This window comes from Nannobrachium achirus (genome assembly GCF_963921795.1).
Source record: "Nannobrachium achirus genome assembly, chromosome: 12".
Classification (NCBI taxonomy): domain Eukaryota; kingdom Metazoa; phylum Chordata; class Actinopteri; order Myctophiformes; family Myctophidae; genus Nannobrachium; species Nannobrachium achirus.
In genome coordinates this window covers 64,671,938-64,697,236 of record NC_137832.1, presented here as the reverse complement: position 1 = coordinate 64,697,236, position 25,299 = coordinate 64,671,938, and the positions used below count along the sequence as shown (strand labels likewise).

The 25,299-nt window shown below is 46.1% G+C and overlaps 1 protein-coding gene across 1 annotated transcript in view; it reads left to right on the top strand.

Moving 5' to 3' along the window:
• The window catches only part of adgrv1 (adhesion G protein-coupled receptor V1), a gene marked incomplete at both ends in the record, with an annotated part of 385,866 nt that overhangs the window by 185,003 nt on the left and 175,564 nt on the right, over positions 1 to 25,299 (top strand). The window contains 10 exons of the mRNA XM_080738840.1: positions 1,467 to 1,736; positions 1,997 to 2,117; positions 3,306 to 3,480; positions 6,704 to 6,952; positions 11,815 to 12,231; positions 14,218 to 14,402; positions 14,629 to 14,896; positions 16,478 to 16,617; positions 19,614 to 19,774; positions 23,130 to 23,230. Of these exons, the coding sequence (XP_080594966.1) occupies positions 1,467 to 1,736; positions 1,997 to 2,117; positions 3,306 to 3,480; positions 6,704 to 6,952; positions 11,815 to 12,231; positions 14,218 to 14,402; positions 14,629 to 14,896; positions 16,478 to 16,617; positions 19,614 to 19,774; positions 23,130 to 23,230 (2,087 nt within the window). The remainder of the gene's footprint in view (positions 1 to 1,466; positions 1,737 to 1,996; positions 2,118 to 3,305; positions 3,481 to 6,703; positions 6,953 to 11,814; positions 12,232 to 14,217; positions 14,403 to 14,628; positions 14,897 to 16,477; positions 16,618 to 19,613; positions 19,775 to 23,129; positions 23,231 to 25,299) is intronic.

The window sequence follows — 25,299 nt, the reverse complement described above, 5'->3', positions numbered from 1 at the left end:
GCGCTTCTGATATTACAGCTGAACTTAAAGTGATAGTTCACCTATTTTTGACATAAAGCTGTGTGAAATACAAGCCATTAAAACAGTGGTTAAAAATGTATTAATTGATTACCAGAGTCCCGTGGTCAGAGTTCTGGTCAGTTTTAGATGAATATTAAGTAGTTCCAACTAGCGTCATTTGTATTGTTGGCCTATTTCTACCATATAGAGCGAGGTTTCGTTCTGATCAGCTGACTGCAAAGCACCTTGTTTTGGGGAAATACGTTGCAGCGGTGTAGTGATACTGGACACAAAAAATAGTACCATGTGACAGAGGGGTCAAAGTTGAACGAAAGTTGGTCTATTGGGTAGAAATAGGTCAACAATACAAATGACGCTAGTTTTGTGGATTCATCTATTTTTAATGATTGGGCCATGAGCCCCTGCCAAATCACCGGAACTACTTTATATTCATCTAAAACTGACCAGAACTCTGACCACGGGACTCTGGTAATGGATTAATACATTTGTAACCACTATTTTAATGGCAAGTATTTCACACAGCTTCATGTAAAAAATAGGTGAACTATCACTTTAACACTATTTTTAAGTAAACCTTGCCGAGACATGAGGCCCACAGGGCAGGAGCTAATCTCCTGTTTCTGTAGCGAGAGGCAGCTTGATGTACAAGTAAACCCTCTGGACATGACGTTTTCTTTTCTAACCCTAGTCCTTGTGGACCTGCAATACTGGCTACTGTTCTCTGTGAAAGAATGTTGTAGTAGCAGGTGATAGTATTGGATATTGGTTCATAACAGGAGGGAGTGGAAACTAAACACACAACCCACAAAACAGCAGTTCTCAACACATTAGCTGCATTCAACTTACCGGCGTGCATCGGCGTGTGTGACGGGCGCACATGAGATCGTTAGCGTGGTGATGTAAAATTCCAACCGCAAACTAATCTGTCACTCCCTTCAGTCATAACGTGCTCCATTTTTACATGTATTGCCTATGGGGCTTGAAATGGCCGTTCTAAACAGAGCGCTGGGCACGTGATCTCAATCAGGGAATGCATGCGCGCAAATCGGCCGCTAAGCCTGGTGGAAAATGTAGTGTTTTTGCTCACCTGGTGCTAAAAAAAGTCTTATTTATTATTAGCGGGTGCCATGAATGCTGGGTAGCGGAAAAGGAACGCGCTGATGGAACACGTCACAAAGCGACGCTTAACCCCAGTAACTATCCTATAGTAACTATCCTATGTAGCCCAGGTGGGCTACATAGGATAGTTACTGGGGTTATGTGTAGAATGTTAACCCCAGTAACTATCCTATGTAGCCCAGGTGTTCTACATAACCCCAGTAACTATCCTATGTAGCCCAGGTGACATGGGATATGAATCCGGTAGAACACTGTATAGCTAAATATGTAAAACTGAAGTATTTTGCCTCAAAGTGTGTCTCTGTGGTGTTGTTATGTTCTTCCAGGTGGCAGCACGTCCAGCTCTCCCCTGCCCTTCCTCCTGGAGCCCAACGGGACCCTGGCCCAGGAGGGGCAGGACTTCAGGCTGCTGTCCAGCGTGGTGGCGCTGCCCGCCGGGCAGAGCGAGGCCCTGGTGACCCTCCTCATCCTGGACGACCAGGAGCCTGAGGGTCAGGAGGTGTTCTTCATCTACCTCAGCCACCCCCAGGGAGGGGCCATCGCAGGAGGACCCGACCCGCACGGCTACGGGGCCTTCGCCAAAATCATAATCCACGGTAAAAGAAAGAAAGAATTGCAGATTATAGAAAAGATACGCAGTCTAGTAGTTTAATAACTAGAATATACATATGATAAAAGATATATAAAAAAGTGTGTATGGATGGAATGCATCTGATTGCCTCTCTCAGAATTAATCCATCTCCCTCTCTCACGGTTTCTTCTCCTCATTCTCTCCCTCTCCATCTATCTCCCCCTCTCGCCCATACCCTCTGGTCCATGCCCTCTGCTCCATGCCCCATCGCCCATGCCCTCTCAGGAAGTGACTTCCACAACGGCATCCTGGGCTTCAGTCTGTCCTCCCTGGTGGGTCAGTCTCTGGACGAGGACTCTGAGGACAACCGGACCACCCAGCTGTACCTGGAGAGGCAGGAGAACAGGTAACGTGTCCACAGATTAAAGTTCTCACTCACTTTTATTAAGGCTAAAGAGTATTAGAGCAGTGTTTCTCACATTTCAAGATCTCCCTTTAACTCTGTGGGACCACCAGTGATCCTTGAGGGGGTTCCAGGTGGTCCCCAGCTAAATGATGGGGAGTTGGTAACCAAATGGACCCTTATAGACCTTTAACTCTTGACCCGTACAGGTCCATTTGGTTTCTTTTTACGCTCTCAAGAGTTTGTCTGTTTTCTCTCCTATGGTGCCAACATAAATACATTCTACGTTTTGGGCCTGAGAGGCTAAATCTCATTCAACGGTGGGCCCAATAAATAATGAAAGGTTGAAAACCACGGTCTTACACCAGTGGTTCTCAAAGAGGATTTCAGGGACTCTCTAGGTTCATTTATGGGGGTCTAAATTGACCCTTACAATCTGTTAGTTTGTAATCTCTCAAGAACAGATGTAGTGCTAAAGGAACAATGGCTTGCAGTGTACAAATGGAACCAACTGGACCCTGATGGGTCCATTTGGTTCCATTTGTACACTGTCAAAGTTAAAGCTATACTGTGTAAGTTGCTAAACTAGTGGTCAGTAGCGGTATTGCTTTTTTCGGACGTTTTTCGCCCGGAGTCGTCGTGGACCACCGCCGCGGACCACCGGAGCGGCACCGCAAACCACCGCGACCGATACGAATCCGTGGAGGGGTAGAACGCATGGTAGAACGTAATTTTCTGGCCAGGATTTGGGGATTAAGAGGTTAAGAATCCTTCAGATCCTTCACCATGGTAAACACTGTAGCTGAGGGAAGCTACTTCCTGAAGATACTGGCAGATACGCCTGTGATTGGCCGGTAGTGTACCATGTGTTTATGATCCGCGATATGATTGGCCAACGTATACAGATGATGCAGATGACGTCATTTTGCCACGAAATTCTCCCCCCCTCACGGCTCATAGAAAACATATAAAGAGAAGGCTTTAGAAGCTGAAATTAACGGAGTAGGGGTTCTAAAACTTAAGCGATTTAACAGTTAGGACAATTTTAAGATTTGTTTTATAAAAAAAGTTACATGGTATAACTTTAAGGGGAGATTTTCAATTGTCAAAGTTTGAGAACCACTGCATTACACAATGGAGTTTTCTCCCCCATTGAGACGTTACATTGCTGTGTCTGTGTGTGCCTGGCAGGGCCTTCGAGGACGTGCAGGTGTTCTGGAGGGCCACGTTCAGCCCCCTGACCCCCGCCCTGGTCAGCAGCGCTGGGGTCAACCTGACCCGGGAGCTGCTCCACACCTCGGGGTCCGTGCTCTGCAGGAGGGGGGAGGTGGTCTGTGTGCTCACCATGGGGGTCCGACAGGATGAGGTGGGTTCTCACAATAACCTACATATACTGTACATGGATAGTGGATGGATGATATAGTATTAACTCATTTTGCTTAAAAGCTTATACAAATAGGTGTTAAGGCCCTTTCCCACTGGGCGCGTTAACGATAAAGATAACGACATGTCAGCGCTCACATCGATTCTGGCGACTTTATCATTGTGGAGCATTGTGATGCTGCCATCCACTTCAATTGAAAACTATACTTTTTATCTTTATCTTTATCGTTATGGCGCCCAGTGGAAAGGACCTTAAAAGCTACTATTTAAAGAAAAATACACACACACACACACACACACACTCACACTCTCACACACACACACACACACACACACACACACACACACACACACACACACACACACACACACACACACACACACACACATACACACACACACACACACGCACACACACACACACACTGTATATTATTCCTCTGCTGAATAGTCAGCAGACAGTGGTTGAATAATGAATGAATGATAGAGGGAGGCTGATGAATTATTATTGCATTGGCTTTTATTATTGGAGATTATTGCTCCAGACGGGTCAACCACCAGAACTTAATAAAAGAGAATGTAATGCTGTGAAAGTGGTTTAGGGTGGGAGGACTGTTGCATGATGGGAATGTAGGAATGTTTTCTGTGTGGGTTCTAAAAGTTGGGAAGTTCTAAAAGTAGTGTCCGTGGCTCAGATGCAGAATAAATAATGGACCTTGATATGATGAAGATACATGTATAAAACCATCCACCCATGCCTCTTTCTCTAAACACCAAAGGTATCCTTAAGAAAGCACAGCAGTGACTGTACTTTCTGAGGCGCCTCAAGACATTTGGCTTGAACACCAAGGCTCTTGTGAATTTCTATCGTTGCACCATAGAAAGTGTTTTGACAGGTTGCATCACAGTGTGGTTTGGTAACTTGACTGTCCAAGACTGTAAACAGCTTCAGAGGATTGTGAAGAGAGCTGCTAAAATTATCGGCACAGAATTGCCACAGCTCCATACAATCTATACCACACTCCATACAATCTATACCACACTCCATACAATCTATACCACACTCCATACAATCTATACCACACTCCATACAATCTATACCACACTCCATACAATCTATACCACACTCCATACAATCTATACCACACTCCATACAATCTATACCACACTCCATACAATCTATACCACACTCCATACAATCTATACCACACTCCATACAATCTATACCACACTCCATACAATCTATACCACACTCCATACAATCTATACCACACTCCATACAATCTATACCACACTCCATACAATCTATACCACACTCCATACAATCTATACCACACTCCATACAATCTATACCACACTCCATACAATCTACACCACACTCCATACAATCTATACCACACTCCATACAATCTATACCACACTCCATACAATCTACACCACACTCCATACAATCTATACCACACTCCATACAATCTACACCACACTCCATACAATCTATACCACACTCCATACAATCTATACCACACTCCATACAATCTACACCACACTCCATACAATCTATACCACACTCCATACAATCTATACCACACTCCATACAATCTACACCACACTCCATACAATCTATACCACACTCCATACAATCTATACCACACTCCATACAATCTACACCACACTCCATACAATCTATACCACACTCCATACAATCTATACCACACTCCATACAATCTACACCACACGCTGCAAGAAAAAGACTCAGAACATCATGAAAGATAGCAGCCATCCCGCCCATTCCCTGTTCTCACTCCTCCCATCCAAAAAACGTTACCAGAGCATCAAATCGCACACCACTCGTTTCAGTAATAGTTTTTTTTTTGCCCAGGCAGTCAGGTTGCTCAACGAAGGGATGAAAGTGAAAGTAAACATGGGCACTGTACGCATTTTTAAACTGTACACTGTTACACTGTATCGTATTGTGTTTGTTGGGACTTGTCTTGTGTTAGCCTGGTTAATAAACCAGACTGCACAACACCACCCCCTGTTGGTAGTGGTGGTGTTGTGTAGTCTGGCCCTTCACATTAAATAAGCTTTTTCCACCAGCCCTCAGAGAGGGCGAGCCAATCAGGGCTGTAGGCTTGGGGCACGTGGTGGGTGGTGGCCTGGTTCAAAACCATTCAGCCAATCAGGCGAGTCTGTGTGTATTCAAACACATTCCCCCCTCCACTCTTATTACAGACATCAAACAGATTGTAGTCTTTGATGCTTTCAGTGACTAACGAGCTATTTACACTTGTATGGCTCAATCAATTACAGCAGCTCACAAGCCCTTTGAAGTTCACAGGGAGCAATTAAGATCAAGTCAACTTAACATTTTTTTAAACCACCCCCTGCCCGCCCCCCTAGAAGTGGAATGTCTGCCCGAAATCTCAGACTCTCTTCCCAAAACAAAGTGTGTGATAGAGTCTGACACTTGCAGTCAGGCTAGTCTTGTGTGGCCTGCATGGTATGTGGGTCCACACTCCTGTCGGTCACTGTGACCATGTCTTTGTGTAATAAGGCTGAGATGCTCCTGACACAAGCATGTCATTGTATCTGTACCTGTATGGATATGTATCTGTACTTATATACTTATGTACTGTATATGTATCTGTACCTGTATGGATATGTATCTGTACTTATATACTTATGTACTGTATATGTATCTGTACCTGTATGGATATGTATCTGTACTTATATACTTATGTACTGTATATGTATCTGTACCTGTATGGATATGTATCTGTACTTATATACTTATGTACTGTATATGTATCTGTACCTGTATGGATATGTATCTGTACTTATATACTTATGTACTGTATATGTATCTGTACCTGTATGGATATGTATCTGTACTTATATACTTATGTACTGTATATGTATCTGTACCTGTATGGATATGTATCTGTACTTATATACTTATGTACTGTATATGTATCTGTACCTGTATGGATATGTATCTGTACTTATATACTTATGTACTGTATATGTATCTGTACCTGTATGGATATGTATCTGTACTTATATACTTATGTACTGTATATGTATCTGTACCTGTATGGATATGTATCTGTACTTATATACTTATGTACTGTATATGTATCTGTACCTGTATGGATATGTGTGACAATAAACCTGAACCTCTGTGTTGTGGTTGGCACCACCTCTAGGACCCAGAGGACACGGCGTGGTTCCTGGTGGAGATCTACCAGGTGGGGGCGGGCGCTGCCATCAACCAGACGTCGCGCGTGGCCAACGTCACGCTGGTGGAGAGCGACGTGCCGCGGGGGGGCGTGCTGTTCTTCTCCCCGGGCTCCAGGCTGCCCGTGGCCACCCTGACCACCACCCGCCTCCGCCTGACGGTGGCCCGCCAGCAAGGCGCCACGGCGGAGGCCGTCACCGTGCGCTACCGCACGCTGGTGAGTCGCCCGCCGCACCGACCGCACGCATGCAACTGGCCTTAGAGCAGTGGTCCTCCACCTTAGAGCAGTGGTCCTCCACCTGTGGGTCAGGAACACAAATTATTTGGGGGGGTCACCAGATGATTAACTTAATGTGAATCATTGTTTTCTCACTCAACAGTAAACAAACCAGTGTATAGAGGGTATCTGCACATTTCTAAAGTGACCATTTAAGGACTTTTTAATACCTCTAAAATGAGAAAAAAAACTTTGGCCAAACTGTCAAATATTAGATGCAGAAACTTTTAAAATAGCAGATCTACAAGCTCACAACACCTCACAACGTCATCAGAGTCACTGATGGCATCATTCCTAGCCTGGGACCGCATGGGTTCAATCCCAGGCTCCCCCAGAGTTAGTGTGGAAGGGTCCTTGAGCAAGACTCTGAACCTCTAGTTGCTCCTGGTGAGCAGGTTGGTGCCTTGCATGGTTTCCTCTGCCATCGGTGTATGAATGTGTGTATGAATGGGTGAATGTAATGCACAATCTTATATAAATGCACCATTTACCATTTACACCACTGCCCTAGAGTTCCTTTTTATTATTATTTTAGCCTTTTGGCTAAAATAATAATTTCACTGCCTTCAGTGGACGCCCCTCCACAGTCATTAGCAGAACAACTATACAGACGCTAAATGAAGCCTACTTGGCAAGTGTGTGCATGCCGCCATCTTTCTACATCCTGTCCTGAATGGAAATTAAACCAGAATTGTATTGGTTGGAACAGAGCAGAGGGTGGGTTAATACATGCTATTGGTTGGGAGCTTGTCAATCAAGCTAGCCACGCCCCTCCTACAGCATACGCACCTTTATCATCAATTTTAAAATACATGGCCCATAGTTTAACACAACGCACATCATGGTGATTGAAAGAAAGACTTTAGCATAAAGTATTTATGACAATGTTTAGTAATAAAATCAAGTGTTAAGTTCCGCAAAAACCCTTCCACTTGAATAGAGAGTTATTGTTTCTGACACCAGCCCTGTGGAAACAGCCAAACTAGCAGCCGTTGATATGAACTCTCTCTTGAAGTCTCTTCCTATAGTAAGGGAAAGTTAGCCGAGTGCTGGACCAATCTTGGAACTAAATCATTACCAATAGCTTTCTTCACAAACGTGTTCATAAAGGTGTCTACCATCACCTCTAATCTTCTTCAATCACAACTCCCTTGATAAACTTTGTGGGAGCAAATCAAAGTTGGGGGTATCCCGGGGGCCTGGGATTAAGGGGGAAAAAAATCAAAAATGGCAATATGAGCGTATGAGGTGTGTAATTTGGGGCTGCTGAATTCATTCCAACCATTAGTTATCAGTTAAAAATGACTCCTTGGCCATAAAATAGGCCACACCTACTTCTGTGTGTCCACGAGACATATAATATTGGCAATAAAAAAAATGGTTGGAGTAGGATTTGAATTCATGAAAACTATTCAAGATCAGGTTGGTAAGCACACATCATGACACACAGGATAACATGATACAATCTGACAAGGAACACTCAAACACAAGGTGATAGTAGACACCTTTAACACATTTTTGAAGAAAGCTATTGGTAATGATTTAGTTCCCAGATTGGTCCAGCACTCGGCTAACTTTCCCTTACTACAATATCGCCTCAACCTACATGCCGGATTCTTGGTCCTTGGCACGCACGCACGCACGCACGCACGCACGCACACACGCACACACTGTGGTACAAAATTGAATTCTCAATGTAGGTCAATTGTGTCTGTCTGACCGATGAGTCATCATCAAAATAGGATTTTCTCTCTACACTCCTGCGTAGAAAGTTACAAATATAACCTGTTTTACCGTCTATGGAACCTAAAATGGTTTTATATCATCTCTATCTGACCTGGTTTCCTTATGTGACCTGATTGAATGAGTCTCCCCCCCCCCCCCCCCCCCGCACTTCCTTAGATCTAATCTGAGTCAGCCTGAACGCTGTCGGTAGTACACAGGTTACTTACGAAACCTTTCAAGACATTTTGCTGTATTTGCTCTTTTTGTTTTTTACGTTGTTACTCCTCGGAGGTGAGAAACCATACCTAGTAAAAGGGTTCCCAATCTTTTCAGGCCGCGACCCCCCAAAATAATCATAATTTGAACTGAGGACCCCCCCTGGAATTGGGACTCGGTTCCACTGATAAACATTGGGAAAATGTATATTAACACTTAGAATGCTATAGTTTTGCCATAACGTAGATTAGCTGCCAAGGCCTTTTCCTTATATATTGTATTTACCAGATTTCCGGTGGCTCCGTCCGTGCACACGGCGTGTGCACATTGTGTGTGTGGGTGTTCCCCTTCCACGACCACCAAAAGTATTTTCTTCTCTGCATGAAAGAAAAGACCAGTGTACATAATGACACATACTGTGTACATGGAGCCTTGAAAATCAGCAAAACATAAAGCAGCAGGAAGCAGTGAAGCATTGGGAACCTCCTCCTCATGACTCCTCACCACTCTGTTTTTTGCCACTCAGTGGGCGTTCCCGCATAACTTCCGGTTATGATGATGTCATGCACAAATTTGGGAACCACTGTCAGCTTTGGACTGCAGAATATTCTGTTATGTTGAAACAATTGTGTGTGTTTCAAACAAACACAATGTTTTGTATTGAAGTCAGATGAATCACACAGACCCCCTTGTTTGCCTGTTCTCATTTCCCCCTGCTGTGATAGTAAATGAGAAGCTGCAGATGCAGAGTAATGAGATCTACTGCAGCTCAGTTTACACAGAGACACACAGCGCTGCAGAAATACCTGAAAGACAATCCTCTGTCTATCTAGTCTAGACCTTTTATTGTACAGTAAGAATTATTTTACCATCCATAATAAAATGTCAAGTCAATTCTATTTGCATAGCACATTAATGTTGTTTCCTGTTGTCTCGGATAAAGAGCTGTGTTGTGAGAATATTCAATATTGGAGTGATTGATAAAAGCTAGAAGGGCTGCTGCACCGTTTGCATTTCACACACATTCATTAGATCTAGCGGTTCACAGCTGAAGTAGTTAATACATCATCACAATCATTTTAACCACTTTATCCATGTAACGTATATTAAAAAATAGCAGACCAACATCTGCTATTTTTTTAATTAAAAAAATATGCATGTATATATTGAAAGTATTTGGAACATGTGCAGCATGCTTTATGGCAGAAACAATGAATCAATTTACAGTATCTGTCCATCCGTTCATATGTATGTCCTGTCTGTCTGTCACCATCCATTCATTCATCCACATGTCCCTCTATCATTCATAATTCAACCATCGTCTGCTGACTATTCAGCTGAGGAATAATATACAGTATCTATATACAGTATATATATATATATATGTGCCATTTCAAGTATTGCTTAAACTCCCAAGATGGATTAGTGCAAGTGAAATGTTTGTTACCACTAGTAATGTACCCACCTGTCATGCTGTATAGAGGAGTTTTATGTATAGATTACATTGGAGGCAAGGTTTACAATGTTTTGAACTGATCTGGGCTTTATGGAATGAAATCAGTCTGGTCTTTGACTCTTCTCTTTGTTGTTATTGTCTGTTATGTATCTCTGTTTTTATATGGACTTATAGAGGGTATGCGCGTGACATCATCATCATACCTGGAAGTTATGCAGGAACGCCTACTGAGTGGCAAAAATCTACTTTCTGGCCTTTACAGCCCATACATCCACACAGTCCTTTCTGATTCCATTAAACATGTTAAACAACGTTAAACTCACTTTGCCACTCCCTTTGCCACTCACTTTGCCACTCGATTTGCCATTCACTTTATGCATGCGCATACCCTCTATTGTGTCTGAAATACTGTTTCTCTAATGCAAGTGGTTTAGCTCAAGACCCAAAAGAGAAATTAGATGTTTGCCTGGGACCCAAACTATTAAAAATAGCAGAACACATCGCTTTGTGCTGCGTTCTGAGCTTGTAGATCGTCTATTTTCACTACTTCTTCGTTATTAGTTTTCATTATGTAAGGATTTCTTTTTTTTTTTTTTTTTGTGGGGGGGAAATCCTTTGAAATATTATTTTGTTTTAAATGTAGGAAAATACAATGGGATTTTTTACTTGAGTCTTGACCCATTCAAAATTGGTCCTTGACCCACAAACGGATCCCCGGTGTTGTCTTCATCCGCTCACCCCTAGGAGAGGGGTGGGCCATATGGTGATAATTATCCTTTAGACGATACAATGTCTCCACGATATGCCTTTTCAGAGATGTCGTATATATCGTGATACAATGAGGGAGCCTTATAAAAAAATCCTGTTGAATTAAATCCTGTTGAGTTAATACAGAGATTCATTGCAGAATTCATTTAAACCTGCATTTTGGTCTAAATCAGCAGTTCTCAAACTTTAAAATGTCAAGGTCTCCACTCTTACAAGTGTATGTAACCCTTACGGGTCCATTTGGTTTCATTTGTATACTGTCAGAGTTACATACTTGTAAGAGTCAATTTAGACCCCCATAAAGGAACTCCCTGGACCCCACTTTGAGGACCACTGGTCTAAATGGTCTTTTACTCCTTTTTCCTTTAGTTTCTGTTACCTTGTCCTTGTAGGTGGTTTTACTGAACCATGAAAACCAACATGATGAAGAATCCCAATGAGATTGATACTGATTGGAAACATATTGTGATATTTAACTTTTCCCTACCCTCTCCCACAGGAGAAACATATTGTGATATTTAACTTTTCCCTACCCTCTCCTACAGGAGAAACATATTGTGATATTTAACTTTTCCCTACCCTCTCCCACAGGAGAAACATATTGTGATATTTAACTTTTCCCGACCCTCTCCCTCAGGAGCTTCCCCGCCCCGAGGCCGTGGGTCCCTCCATGATCTGGCCTGCGGTGGCGGGCAGGGACTTCCCCTTGCAGGAGGGCGAGCTGAGGCTGGAGGCGGGCCAGCGCAGCGTCTCCCTGGACGTGGCCCTGACGCCCGAGCGGGCCTCGCCCCACCCCACGCCCAAGCGCTTCCGCGTGCAGCTGGTGGGCGCCCAGGTGCACCCGCGCCTGGGCGTGGCCAACGTGACGGTGGTGTCGTCGTTGGAGAGCCAGGCGGTGTGGTTGCTGCTGGAGCCTCTGACCACGCTGCCGCTGGACGCCGCCGTGATGGACGCCGTCCTGCAGGCCCTGCTGGACAAGGTCTCCGCCGCCGCCGCGCCGCCGCCACCGCTGACCCCCGAGCAGATCACCGCCGTGCTGGAGGCTCTGGGGAAGGTGAGACACACATCTTGTTATGTGTAGTCGTTGTGGCGATTACATAATCGCCTAACTAGGGATAGGGATGATAAGTGGTAACACTCACAATAATCGTATCGTGGAGATTTAATTTATCGTGATATCGTCCTCCGTCATGCACTGGGATCAATTCAATTCTTTTATTTGCCGAGCTGCATATCCAATCTGCATATCCAGAGCCTTAAACAGGAAACCTTCCAGACGTTGTATAGTTCTATTTTAATCATTCTACTGAATCTCCTTTCCATCTAGATTCTCTGCATTCTGTTAAGTACTGCTGTCAAGGTCAAGATCCACCTGTGCAATATCATATCTGACTGGCATGCAAAAGGTCCACATGCTCACATGATCCATTTAAACCCTCTATGATTGGTGAAATGTACTTGTAATATACATACTTGATAGTTGATCTTTTTTTCACTCTCCACCAAATCTCTTTGACAAAAAATAGCTGATCTACAAGCTCACAAGGCGTCACGTTGTGACGCCTTGTGAGCTTGTAGATCTGCTATTTTTTGGCAAACGTTCCGCCCCAGGATAATGGATGATGGGGATGTTTTGATTATCGCGATAATATCGTAAATCGTGATTTATTTGGGTGTCACAATAATCGTATCGTCCCAATCCTACGCCTAACCCATTTAGACCTGAGGCCAATTCCACAAATTCTCAATCCTAACAGTTCTGAAACACTTATGCTGCTATAATATCAGTGGTAACCTTTTCATGTCAAGGACCCCCAAAATGATATGTATTTGGCTGCGGACCCCCATCTCAAAATATTATGTATCAGAAGCAAAGATTTGAGTGTAAAAAAAAAAAAAGCTTTAAAAATACATATATTCAAAGATTTGCACAAAATGTCATGATTTTTCAAAAAATAGCAGATCTACAAGCTCATAGCGCAGCATAGAGTGTTGCACTATGAGCTTGTATATCTGCTGTTTTGGCTAAAGTATAAAACAATGATTTAAAGTGGTTCCCCTGATTTAGATATAATAAAGCCTCGATGTCGGGTTTTTGAGTGTCGTTCATCTAACTGCAGAACACGGGGGGGGGGGGGGGGGGGGGGTCAGTGTCAGTGAGTCTGCGTTAAATATACAAAGAAATTACTGACATATTTGACAACTTTACACTTAAAAAAGAACATTGATAGTGGAAATAGCCGATCTACAAGCTAACAATGCGTCGCATCGCGTCCCGTTGTGAGCTTGTAGATCTGCTAGTTCCACTACTTTTTGAAAGTGTTTGTAACTATATTAACATTTCTCAACATAGAGACAATTATGACGATTATGCAAAATGATTGCGATTACCTCAAATAATTGCGATTAGACGATTATGTAATAATTGTGACAGCCCTAACGATATAGCAGAGCTACATTACTGTGTCCGTTGAGGAATAGATAGAGAGGTGGTGACAGGAGTGGGAGAGGCAGAAGAAACAGTAGGCCTATTTAACTCATCTAGTTACGTCCAGGGCACAGATGTCGAGGGGTTAAGTATCTTTGCTCAGGGACACGTTGACACTGTGACAAGTGCACAAGTCCAGGGTCAAACTGTTGACTCTTGAGCTTTCTTTTTCACACACACGCAAACGCACGCACACGCACACACGCACACGCACACACACATTTTAGATTTTCTTGTTTGAAAAATGTTGAAAGAAGAACTACTGGATTAGAAGGCATTTGTAGAAAGGGCCTCAGGTCTTAAAGGGTTTATGGTGGTTGTATTCCATTAGACGTCCTTCTCCTGACACAACAGCTCACAAATCTAGCTGCTTTTTTTGCACTTAACCCAGCATTGTTGTACTTCTCTCTCTCTGTCTCTCTCTCTCTCTCTCTCTCTCTCTGTCTCTCTCTCTCTCTCTCTCTCCTCTCCTCTCTCTCTCTCTCTCTCTCTCTCTCTCTGTCTCTCTCTCTCTCTCTCCTCTCTCTCTCTCTCTCTCTCTCTCTCGCTCAGGTATTGTTGGAGGCGGAGCTAACCCCTCTAGCGAACAGCAGCAGAGCGCTGACCTACGGTCTGCTGTGTGCGCTGGCTGACCCGTCCCGTGGGGACACGCGGGGCCTCAGCGCGCTGGCCGCCGTGGCCGAGAGATTCGCCTTCTCCCTGCTCACACACAGCCAGTGTGGGGAGCCGGGTCAAAGGTCAGTAGGTGTGGAGTTTGACAGCTGGTTGCATTTTTGCTTCCGATATTGATAACCTCCAAGTGAAACTAATCTCTTATAATACAAAAAAGAATAATCCCTGAACGTTCGGTCAGGCACTGCTCTTAATTCAACTCCTGAGAGTGTCACCAAAACAATGAACTTGTCCCGTCTTATGGGACAAGTTTAATCCAACTTCCCGTGTGGTGTCTTATGGTTTTCCCAGGGGACGCACCATCCTGGACTGGTGTCCCTGGCTGTCCGTCACGGCGCTCCACTGGTACCCCACGCAGATCAACGGCCACGCCTTCGCCGGCCGCAACGCCGACACCTTCCAGCTCCCGGACGCCCTGCTGGAGGTCCCGCCCCCCGGCGCCGGGACCCCCGGGACCCCCGGCCTGCCCGCCTCGGCCTGCCGCCGGCTGCAGCTCACAGAGTTCACCACCGAGCACTGGTTCCTCACCAGCGCCAAGACCACCGCCCTCAGTGGGAAGGTGAGGAGACCCCCAAACCCCCAGACCACCGCCCTCACTGGGAAGGTGAGGAGACCCCCAGACCCCCAGACCACCGCCCTTAGTGGGAAGGTGAGGAGACCCCCAGACCCCCAGACCACCGCCCTCAGTGGGAAGGTTAGGAGACCCCCAAACCCCAAGACCACCACCCTTAGTGGGAAGGTTAGGAGACCCCCAAACCCCAAGACCACCGCCCTCAGAGGGAAGGTGAGGAGACCCCCAAACCCCAAGACCACCGCCCTCACTGGGAAGGTGAGGAGACCCCCAAACCCCAAGACCACCGCCCTCAGAGGGAAGGTGAGGAGACCCCCAAACCCCAAGACCACCACCCTCACTGGGAAGGTGAGGAGACCCCCAAACCCCAAGACCACCGCCCTCAGAGGGAAGGTGAGGAGACCCCCAAACCCCAAGACCACCGCCCTCAGAGGGAAGGTGAGGAGACCCCCAAACCCCAAGACCACCACCCTTAGTGGGAAGGTGAGGAGACCCCCAAACCCCAAGACCACCGCCCTCAGAGGGAAGGTGAGGAGACCCCCAAACCTGACCAAGACCACCGCCCTCAGTGGGAAGGTGAGGAGACCCCCAAACCCCAAGACCACCGCCCTCACTGGGAAGGTGAGGAGACCCCCAAACCCCAAGACCACCGCCCTCAGTGGGAAGGTGAGGAGACCCCCAAACCCCAAGACCACCGCCCTCGGTGGGAAGGTGAGGAGACCCCCAAACCTGAACCCTGTCTGCGATAGGGCATAGCATGGGACGTGGTTTACTGGTGCCACACAAAAAATCGGCCATTCATTTTTCCCATAGAGGTTTACAATAATATTGATTATTATAGATATAGATTATTTTAAGCTTAGAATCAAGCCACGCAGGATCCTGGTGAATCGTGACCATAAAGCAAAGGGTATTTATTAAATGCAGTATATCATATAATTAAATATTCAAATCTATATTATTTTTCACAGAATCAAAGGTTTTATGGTCAGGATTCACTAGGATCCTGGATGTCTTGATTCTAGGCTTAAAATAATTGATATAATAATTGGGCTGAAAAATCAGGAGACCAAAATGGGAGGTGAATAGAGTGTAACGACCCTGTAAAGAGATCTGGCTGTAACTCGCTCCTCCGAGGGAGCTAGCTCTCTTGGCGTTGCGGGTTGCTTGCCTTGTCTGCTGAGTGGGGGGCTGGGGTTCAGTCTGCTAAACATAACAATATTATACTGTACTTTGTTATACAATGGGGACATGCACAATAGTGAAAATAGATGTGATCTACATTACCTTAAGATCCTATATATCAGTGGTTCCCAAAGTGGATTTCAGGGACTCTCTAGGTTCCTTTATGGGGGTCTAAATTGACTCTTGAAAGTCTGTAACTTTGACAGTGTACAAGGGTCCATTTGGTTCCATTTGGTACACTGTCAAAGTTAAGGGGAGACCTTCAGAACCACTGCTACACATGATGTACATACTGTATGGTGTTCAGACAGCAGGGGGCAGTGTTGCTTCAGAAATGCTCAGGTCCTTCTCTCCCTCCCCTCCCTCCTCTCCTCTCCTCTCCAGGTGTTCTCTGCCAGCCTGCAGGGCAGGGGGTCCCGGCCCCTGACAGATGGTAATGAGGTGGTGTATCGTATCCACAGCCCTGGGCCTCGGGTCAAAGCAGGACGCTCTCTGTGTCTGCTGTGGGACCAGCAGGCAGAGAGGTGAGTCCACAGTCTCTCATGCAACTCTTTATCTTCATTTGGTGTAGAGAGAAAATATAGGACTCCCTCCCAACCCCCTGGTTTGGCCCTGTTCAGCCTGAAACCTCTCTCTCTCTCTCTAACCTCTCTCTAAATATGGAGTCATAAGCAGGGCAGGAATTTCATGAAGGCCATGGCTGTCGTTGCCCCTCAGTTTGGCCTTGTGCCCCTCAAACTAAAGGCATGACCTGAGACCACAGTGGCCTTAATGCCCCAGCTGACTGTAGCACTTTCTCCTCTGTCTCTTTCTGGTCACTATGTAGACATCAGTGTTTTTTTGTTGAGATTCTGAAATCTTAACTCCCCCGAGTCCCCATCTTTAAACCAATCCATTGACTTTGATTGGTGCAGGGCTGAGCATGGATCAGATTGTAAATACCATCATGTATCTATTTCACTGCAGATTAGGTTATCATCCCTAACCTTTACATTTAACACATTCTTTCAATGACAACACCAAAGGCCAAGTGGCCTTGCCCCTAAAATGATAAAATTCCAGGCCTGCACAAGTCATAGTTGCGCCATAGACGATGTGGCGTCACAGATGATGTTCTGAAGTCCAACATCTGCATTGATTTTGTTTTTGTTTAGGTTTTTTTTTCTTTTTTTGGACTAGTGGAAATAACACACCTACAGTCCACGGTGTACAGGCTCTCAACGTTGCTCTCAACAACACTAGATTCTACTCCCTAAAGGCCAGTGGTTCTCAAAGTGTAGCCGAGGTTAACAATAATTGACACATTCCAAATCCATTACAGATTGACAAGGAATGTGAATCAGAGTGCAATTACTAAATAAAATAACTAAAACAGTACCTGAAACAAGTCAGCTAAAGCACAATTAATGAATTATAAAACAGGTGCAATCACAGTTAAAAAGTGTTGAGGACCATTGCTTTGAACTGACCAAATGATCGCAAGGAGCAGATTTTTTAAAGACTTTTAAATCCAATCCAGTCCACTTTACTTACAGAGCACGTTTTACAGCGTTGAACCAAAGTGCTGTACACTCAGTAAACATATAAAATAAGAGTGGAAGTTCGTTCCACCGGCACTACAGCGGAAAATGATCCGTCTCCCCTGGTCTTCGGCCTTGTTTGTGGGACCAGAAGAAAAAGGACCAGGTCCGTAGACCTTGAAAGATCCCCCGAGGTTCCCCCGAGGTTCTAAAAGGTTCAGCCCGCTGTGACCTCGCGGCCTCTCTGTGGGGACCGTGGGGTGAAGTCAAGATGACTTCCTGTTTAATAAAACCGCCGTTGGCACGTGCGTTTGTTCTGCTGCGTGCTGAGCGGGTTGGATCCTCCCGCCCCACGGATCCGGTCTGCCTTGTGGAGGAGGAGGAGGAGGACATTCCACAGGTCCAGAGGAACAGCCTGATCTTAGCAGGAACAGAACAGCCTGTTATGGAACAAAACCTTGGCAGTTTGATGCTTTCTGGACACAAACAGAAACGGCTGCTTGGGGAGTTTGACGGCAGACGGGAGGGGATGATGAATGCGTGCACTGGTGGAAAGTAACTACTTGCGTACAGTACTGTACTGTCCAGTGGTATGGAGCAGTGGTTCTCAACCTGTGGGTCAGGACCCCCAGGGGTTGCCAAATTATTTTGGGGGGGGTCCCCGGATGATTAGCTTAAGAAACATTGTTTTCTCACTCAACTGTAAACAAACCAACATACAGTATAAGAGTATAGAGGGTATCTTCACATTTCTAAAGTGACAATTTATGGACTTTTTAATACCTCTAAAATGACAAATTAATCATTGGACAAATTGTCAAATGTTAGAGGCAGAAATCGTGAAAATAGCCGATCGTCATGCTCACAACGCCTCACATCGCGAGGCGTTGTGAGCATGTAGATCTGCTATTTTCACAATAGAACTGTGTTGTGCAAAATGTAATGCCTCAACTCTTAGTGCTCGTCAGGGTGGGGGGGTCCCCAGTTGAAATATGTTATTTGGGGGGTCCCTGCCTGAAAAGGTTGAGAACCACTGGTATAGAGTATAGATATAGGCAGAGTATAAGTTTAATCATAAATTGCCTGATAATGTAATACCATATGGTTTAATGTAACTTTGAGGTGAGGAGAGCTGAGCTACGAATTCGAAGGGCTTTATTGGCATGAGAAAACATGTACATTTACATTGCCAAAGCAGAAGTGTACTGTTTGTAGACTTGTTTTGAGGGCATACTATACTCTATGATGCGTGGCTCTTCGTGTGGCCAGCGCATACGCCAGTGCACAATGCCTGTCAGATACGCTACTTTGAAAGGCTCACGAGGGCATACGCTTTAAAAAAAAAAAAAATCTTCACAGCATACAGCGTTGCCCGCGTGACAGGTAGAACACAGCACTGTCCTGCAAAGCCAAAGCGTCGTAACGTATGAAAAATACATGAACTGATAAATGGGTTTAGAAGTGTTTCAACTGGTCTTGTACTGTACATAAATGATATCACACTGATTGTATATCTGTTCTGGAGGTAATTGTTCATGACCCAAAATCAAATAAGATGTGTGTCCAAAAATTTTTTTGTACAAATGTCCCAATTTGCATTCTTTTACAAATATTGTAGGCCTACTTTTATTCCACTACAATTATTTGAAGACTTAGTTTGTCTAATTGTTGTGTAGATGCTTGCATACAGACGCTTTCCCGGTAACTAATGTTTTCAAATAATTGTAGTGGTTTACAACGTACAATATATTATTTTCTCAGATGGAGTGAAGTGGAAGTAAAGTTAAAAACAAAACAAAAAAAAAAGTACAATACTCTCTTAAGCCTCATAACGGTGACGTTTCTCTCCATGTAACCTGGATCACCGTTGGGAGTCGTGTCTCATCCTGTTTTTGTCTCTTCTTTTTTTGTCCGTCCTTCTCTTTATCCTCTGTTGTCTTTCCTTCTGATATTATTAAACCCCCCTCCCCTCCCCCCCTCCTACCCCTCCCCCCCCCCAGCTGGTTATCAGACAGCAGGTACTGCAGAGTGGTGGATGACGGTGGTAGTTTCGTGGAGTGTGCCTGCTCCCACCTCTCCGTCTACACGGCGTACGCCGAGGTGGCGTCGGTGGCCTCCTACAACGAGGCCTTCTACGCCTCGGGCTTCATCTGCATCTCAGGTACTGATCAACGCTCACAGGCCCCTCCTTTCAGCGCTCACAGGCCCCTCCTTTCAACGCTCACAGGCCCCTCCTTTCAACGCTCACAGGCCCCTCCTTTCAGCGCTCACAGGCCCCTCCTTTCAACGCTCACAGGCCCCTCCTTTCAGCGCTCACAGGCCCCTCCTTTCAGCGCTCACAGGCCCCTCCTTTCAACGCTCACAGGCCCCTCCTTTCAACGCTCACAGGCCCCTCCTCTCAACGCTCACAGGCCCCTCCTTTCAACGCTCACAGGCCCCTCCTTTCAACGCTCACAGGCCCCTCCCTTCAACGCTCACAGGCCCCTCCTTTCAACGCTCACAGGCCCCTCCCTTCAACGCTCACAGGCCCCTCCTTTCAGCGCTCACAGGCCCCTCCCTTCAACGCTCACAGGCCCCTCCTTTCAACGCTCACAGGCCCCTCCTTTCAACGCTCACAGGCCCCTCCTCTCAGCGCTCACAGGCCCCTCCTCTCAACGCTCACAGGCCCCTCCTTTCAGCGCTCACAGGCCCCTCCTCTCAGCGCTCACAGGCCCCTCCTTTCAACGCTCACAGGCCCCTCCTTTCAGCGCTCACAGGCCCCTCCTTTCAACGCTCACAGGCCCCTCCTTTCAACGCTCACAGGCCCCTCCTTTCAGCGCTCACAGGCCCCTCCTTTCAATGCTCACAGGCCCCTCCTTTCAACGCTCACAGGCCCCTCCTCTCAACGCTCACAGGCCCCTCCTCTCAACGCTCACAGGCCCCTCCTTTCAACGCTCACAGGCCCCTCCTTTCAACGCAGGCCCCTCCTTTCAACGCTCACAGGCCCCTCCTCTCAACGCTCACAGGCCCCTCCTTTCAACGCTCACAGGCCCCTCCTTTCAGCGCTCACAGGCCCCTCCTTTCAACGCTCACAGGCCCCTCCTTTCAACGCTCACAGGCCCCTCCTTTCAACGCAGGCCCCTCCTTTCAACGCTCACAGGCCCCTCCTTTCAACGCTCACAGGCCCCTCCTCTCAGCGCTCACAGGCCCCTCCTTTCAACGCTCACAGGCCCCTCCTCTCAGCGCTCACAGGCCCCTCCTTTCAACGCTCACAGGCCCCTCCTTTCAACGCTCACAGGCCCCTCCTTTCAACGCTCACAGGCCCCTCCTTTCAACGCTCACAGGCCCCTCCTTTCAACGCTCACAGGCCCCTCCTCTCAACGCTCACAGGCCCCTCCTTTCAACGCTCACAGGCCCCTCCTTTCAACGCTCACAGGCCCCTCCTTTCAGCGCTCACAGGCCCCTCCTTTCAACGCTCACAGGCCCCTCCTCTCAACGCTCACAGGCCCCTCCTTTCAACGCTCACAGGCCCCTCCTTTCAACGCTCACAGGCCCCTCCTCTCAACGCTCACAGGCCCCTCCTTTCAACGCTCACAGGCCCCTCCTTTCAACGCTCACAGGCCCCTCCTTTCAGCGCTCACAGGCCCCTCCTTTCAACGCTCACAGGCCCCTCCTCTCAACGCTCACAGGCCCCTCCTCTCAACGCTCACAGGCCCCTCCTTTCAACGCTCACAGGCCCCTCCTTTCCCACCACCACAACAACTTATAAAAACATGAAACCGTTGCATTGTACATAGGGTTTACACTGTAGCCGACTCAAGCCGAGGCTAATTTACGACCCCGGTCCCTTTGGTTCTAGAATTCCCTTCTAGATTCTTAAGGGGGGGGCATAGCTGAATGATTGGAGAGCCTCAGTTGTCCCAGGTTCAAGCAAAGGCCTGGTCAGCAATGTGTGGAATATGACCGGTCCAAGTGTCCATTTCACAGGGGAAATTCAGTCCTCAATGGCAGTTACAGTTCCCCTTTTCCTTTCCTTTTTTAATGATGATTTTGTTTTTGCTTGCTTTTGCCATTGTTTATGTCACACCTGCATCTTAAACCTGTAGAATAGTGACATGGACACTTTGGTGGGGCAAGATTGTTTTTCTTTTTTTTTGGTTGGCCTACCAGTTCACTTCCCAACCAACTTTATAGGGTTCTGAACCTTTTCATTTTCAGTGGAAACACTCTGAACTGGGGTGTTCACCCCCGGTGGGAAAGGGGCCACAGTGACAGCCCCTCGTTTTTCCACCTCCTAGTCTTCTCTTTACCTGTCTGTCTGTCTGTCTGTCTGTCTGTCTGTCTGTCTGTCTGTCTGTCTGTCTGTCTGTCTGTCTGTCTGTCTGTCTGTCTGTCTGTCTGTCTGCCTATCTGTCTGTCTGTCTGTCTGTCTGTCTGTCTGTCTGTCTGTCTGCCTATCTGTCTGTCTGTCTGTCTGTCTGCCTATCTGTCTGTCTTCCTTTTCCCATTCAGTGTAACAGACATGCTGTAGCTGCCAACCTTAGGCTGTGAAAAAGAGTGATTTTCTGGGGTTATCAGTAAATGGCCGGCGCTCGACGACCCAGCACCCATAAAACCCTGCAACACCAAAGACTGACCGCTTAAGCCGTGTTTTATTTCCACTTAAGTGGACTGAAATGTAGAGGTGTACAGTATGTCTTGTTGCTGCTTCATTTTTGCATGTGAAATCGGGGGATTAACGGGAGAAATTACAAATCGGGAGTGCAGTGGTTTGAAAAGGTCAAAGAATAGGGAAACTCCTGGTAGTGTTGTTCCTAAACCCACCAGGATTGAGTTAAGACCCACCAGGATTGAGTTAAGACCCGCCTCGCCCCACCAGGATTGAGTTAAGACCCGCCTCGCGGAAACGCGAGGACTTCCAGGAGTGGCTGAAATCCTTGCGTGTTGTTTTGATACACACTCCGGACACATGGAGGGTGGATAAAGTCATACCTAGTAAAGGCATGAAGACAATATAAAACTTTTAGGCTACTGAGAAAAGCCTGCATTTGCACAATGCACAGCTATTCATTTGTCACTACAGTGCTCAAAAAAAAACTGTGCTAAAAAAAGGTAAAACTTTGTAACTTTGCTAAAGAGAAAAACGTACTGAGAAAGCTATTAATTTGTCACTACTGTGCTCAAAATAAAAACTCTTACTAATTATCAGTTAAATTGTTATATGGATATGGCTTTGGGCGTATTATGCTGTATGTATTATTGTAATGGATCTGTAGGGCGTAGGTACAGTATTGCTTTGCACTTGAGCGAGCAGCACTAACGTTCATATGCACTTTCATACTTAAGATTATTGAGAGAGGTGCTTCCGCGAGGCGGGTCTTAACTCAAGCCTGGTGGGTTTTGGAAACACGCGTTGTTGGCAGGTATGAGTCTAAAAGTCACGTGCGCGCAAACGCGCAACGACTCTTTGTTGTTTGTTTGTTGCTGTCTTAAAAAAGAGAGTCTAAAATTAACACGGTTTGTTTTGTGTCCCCCAGGCTTCGCCTTGGCCGTCATATCTCACACCTTGTGTTCCCGCTTCCCCATGTTTGCTGCCAAACTGCTCACACACATGCTGGTCGGCTGCCTGGGCACCCAGGTATGTAAACACTCCTCTATTACTGTACTGCCCCCTACTGGGCACCCAGGTATGTAAACACTCCTCTATTACTGCGCTGCCCCCTACCTGGGCACCCAGGTACTGTAAAAACTGCCCCCTACCTGGACACCCAGGTACTGTTAACACTCTGTACTGCCCCCTACCTGGGAACCCAGGTACTGTAAACACTCTGTACTGCCCCCTACCTGGGAACCCAGGTACTGTAAACACTCCTCTTCTACTGACAGACAAGCGGTGATTGGTTCTTGTATGATCGCTAGCTGTTTGGTCTTTACGCAGGAGACCCGCCGGGTCCAAATCCCACCAATACATTGAGCATGAGACTTCTCATAATCCATATGAAGAAAAGGGTAGGATATGGACATCCTGCAGTTTATTTAAACACGGTGCTGGACCCAAAAATAATGAGTGATAATCAACAGGATAGTAAGTCTGAATCAAATTCCCCTTTTATTCACTTATCATAATCACACACACACACACACACACACACACACACACACACACACACACACACACACACACACACACGCTGGCTTTCAGGTGTTTGGAACACCATTTGTTTCTCTGAAGGGGGGGTTGGGGTTGTACTTTATTGTTAGGTCTTTTGTACAGAGTTAGGGTTAGGGTTAGGTACATAAGAGTAAAACGTATTTGTTCGGCATCCTTACAGACAATGCAGTGATATATATATATATACAATAAAGCAGAACAACAGAAAACGACACATCTAAAGATAAAATAATAAGTAATAATGACTAAGGAAAGAAAGAGAGTGCAAAAGCAAAAGAGCAAAGAGAATGAGAAGCATCTCAGCTGTACATGTGCATAAAGTTTGGTGTATTTTATACACCAATGGCATTATTTTCCCATAGTAGCTACTGTACTGTAACTTTTTGTAAACAGCTTCACAGTGTGTTCTATGTGCAACAGGTCGGTATAATTAAAAACTTCACAGTATATATATGTATGTACAGTAGGTGCAGATCAGCCTCACAGTATCTATTATGTGCGGTGAGGCTCGAGCATAGTAGTGCATGAAATGGACGAGTGGGATGGGGGCATCTCTGGCATCTTCATGTGCTTCCAGTGCTGTAATAACGGTGTTAAATGCAGACAGAGAGGAGCTCCTGGATCGTCCATCTCTCCTCAGATTACAGGACATCGGATTTAGATTAGATTTTCCAAACGTTCCGTGGATCAGTAGTAACACACCAACTTGCATCTACTGTATACAGTTTGTATAAAACATAACGCACACAGACACACATGTTTTGCACACACATTTACCTGTGCATAATGCACTGACATACACACATGCAAATTCATACACACACATGCGCACGCGCACGTGCACACCAATGTTGTTTTTGACAGCAAATTTTGATTTAGTTTTAGTCATAGTCTTTTGAATGAAATGACATTTAGTTTTAGTCATAATTTAGTCACCTGAAAAGTTTTAGTTTTAGTCTGATTTTAGTCGACTAAATATCATAAGATTTTAGGTGACTAAATCTACAGTTGATTTAGTCAACTAAAATGTATTCTTGCAGGGCTTGATGGCATCATATTGACTGATTTTACACCTGGTTGCGTGCTGAAAATAGCCGATCTACAAGCTCACAACGTGTCGCGTTGTGAGCTTGTAGATCTGCTATTTTCAGCTTGCAACACCTGAGAGCAACCAAACATAAAATGACTCTCTTCTCCACTAGTCCCTCCTAACGTTTTAGTCTAGTTTTTATCACCAACAATATTCTTCCAAGAATTCCTTGCACCTTGCGGGCCGATGCACCCTGACAACGCAGCCATGCCTCCCCGCACCGCGGCCCCATAAAAACGCAGGCTGTCGGCCGGCGGTGGGTGAGACAGATATGTGGTCGGGGGGAGGAGGGGGGAGGCGGGGGGAGGAGGGGGCCGTACGGTCCTGGACTCCTGCGTGTGCGTGAGTGGTCGGGTGGTGGTAGTTTTCCACTGGTCCCCAGTGTCTTTGGTTGACAAACACGAGCCCCTACTAAAGACGTCCGTTGGGGGCTGAAGCACCTCAG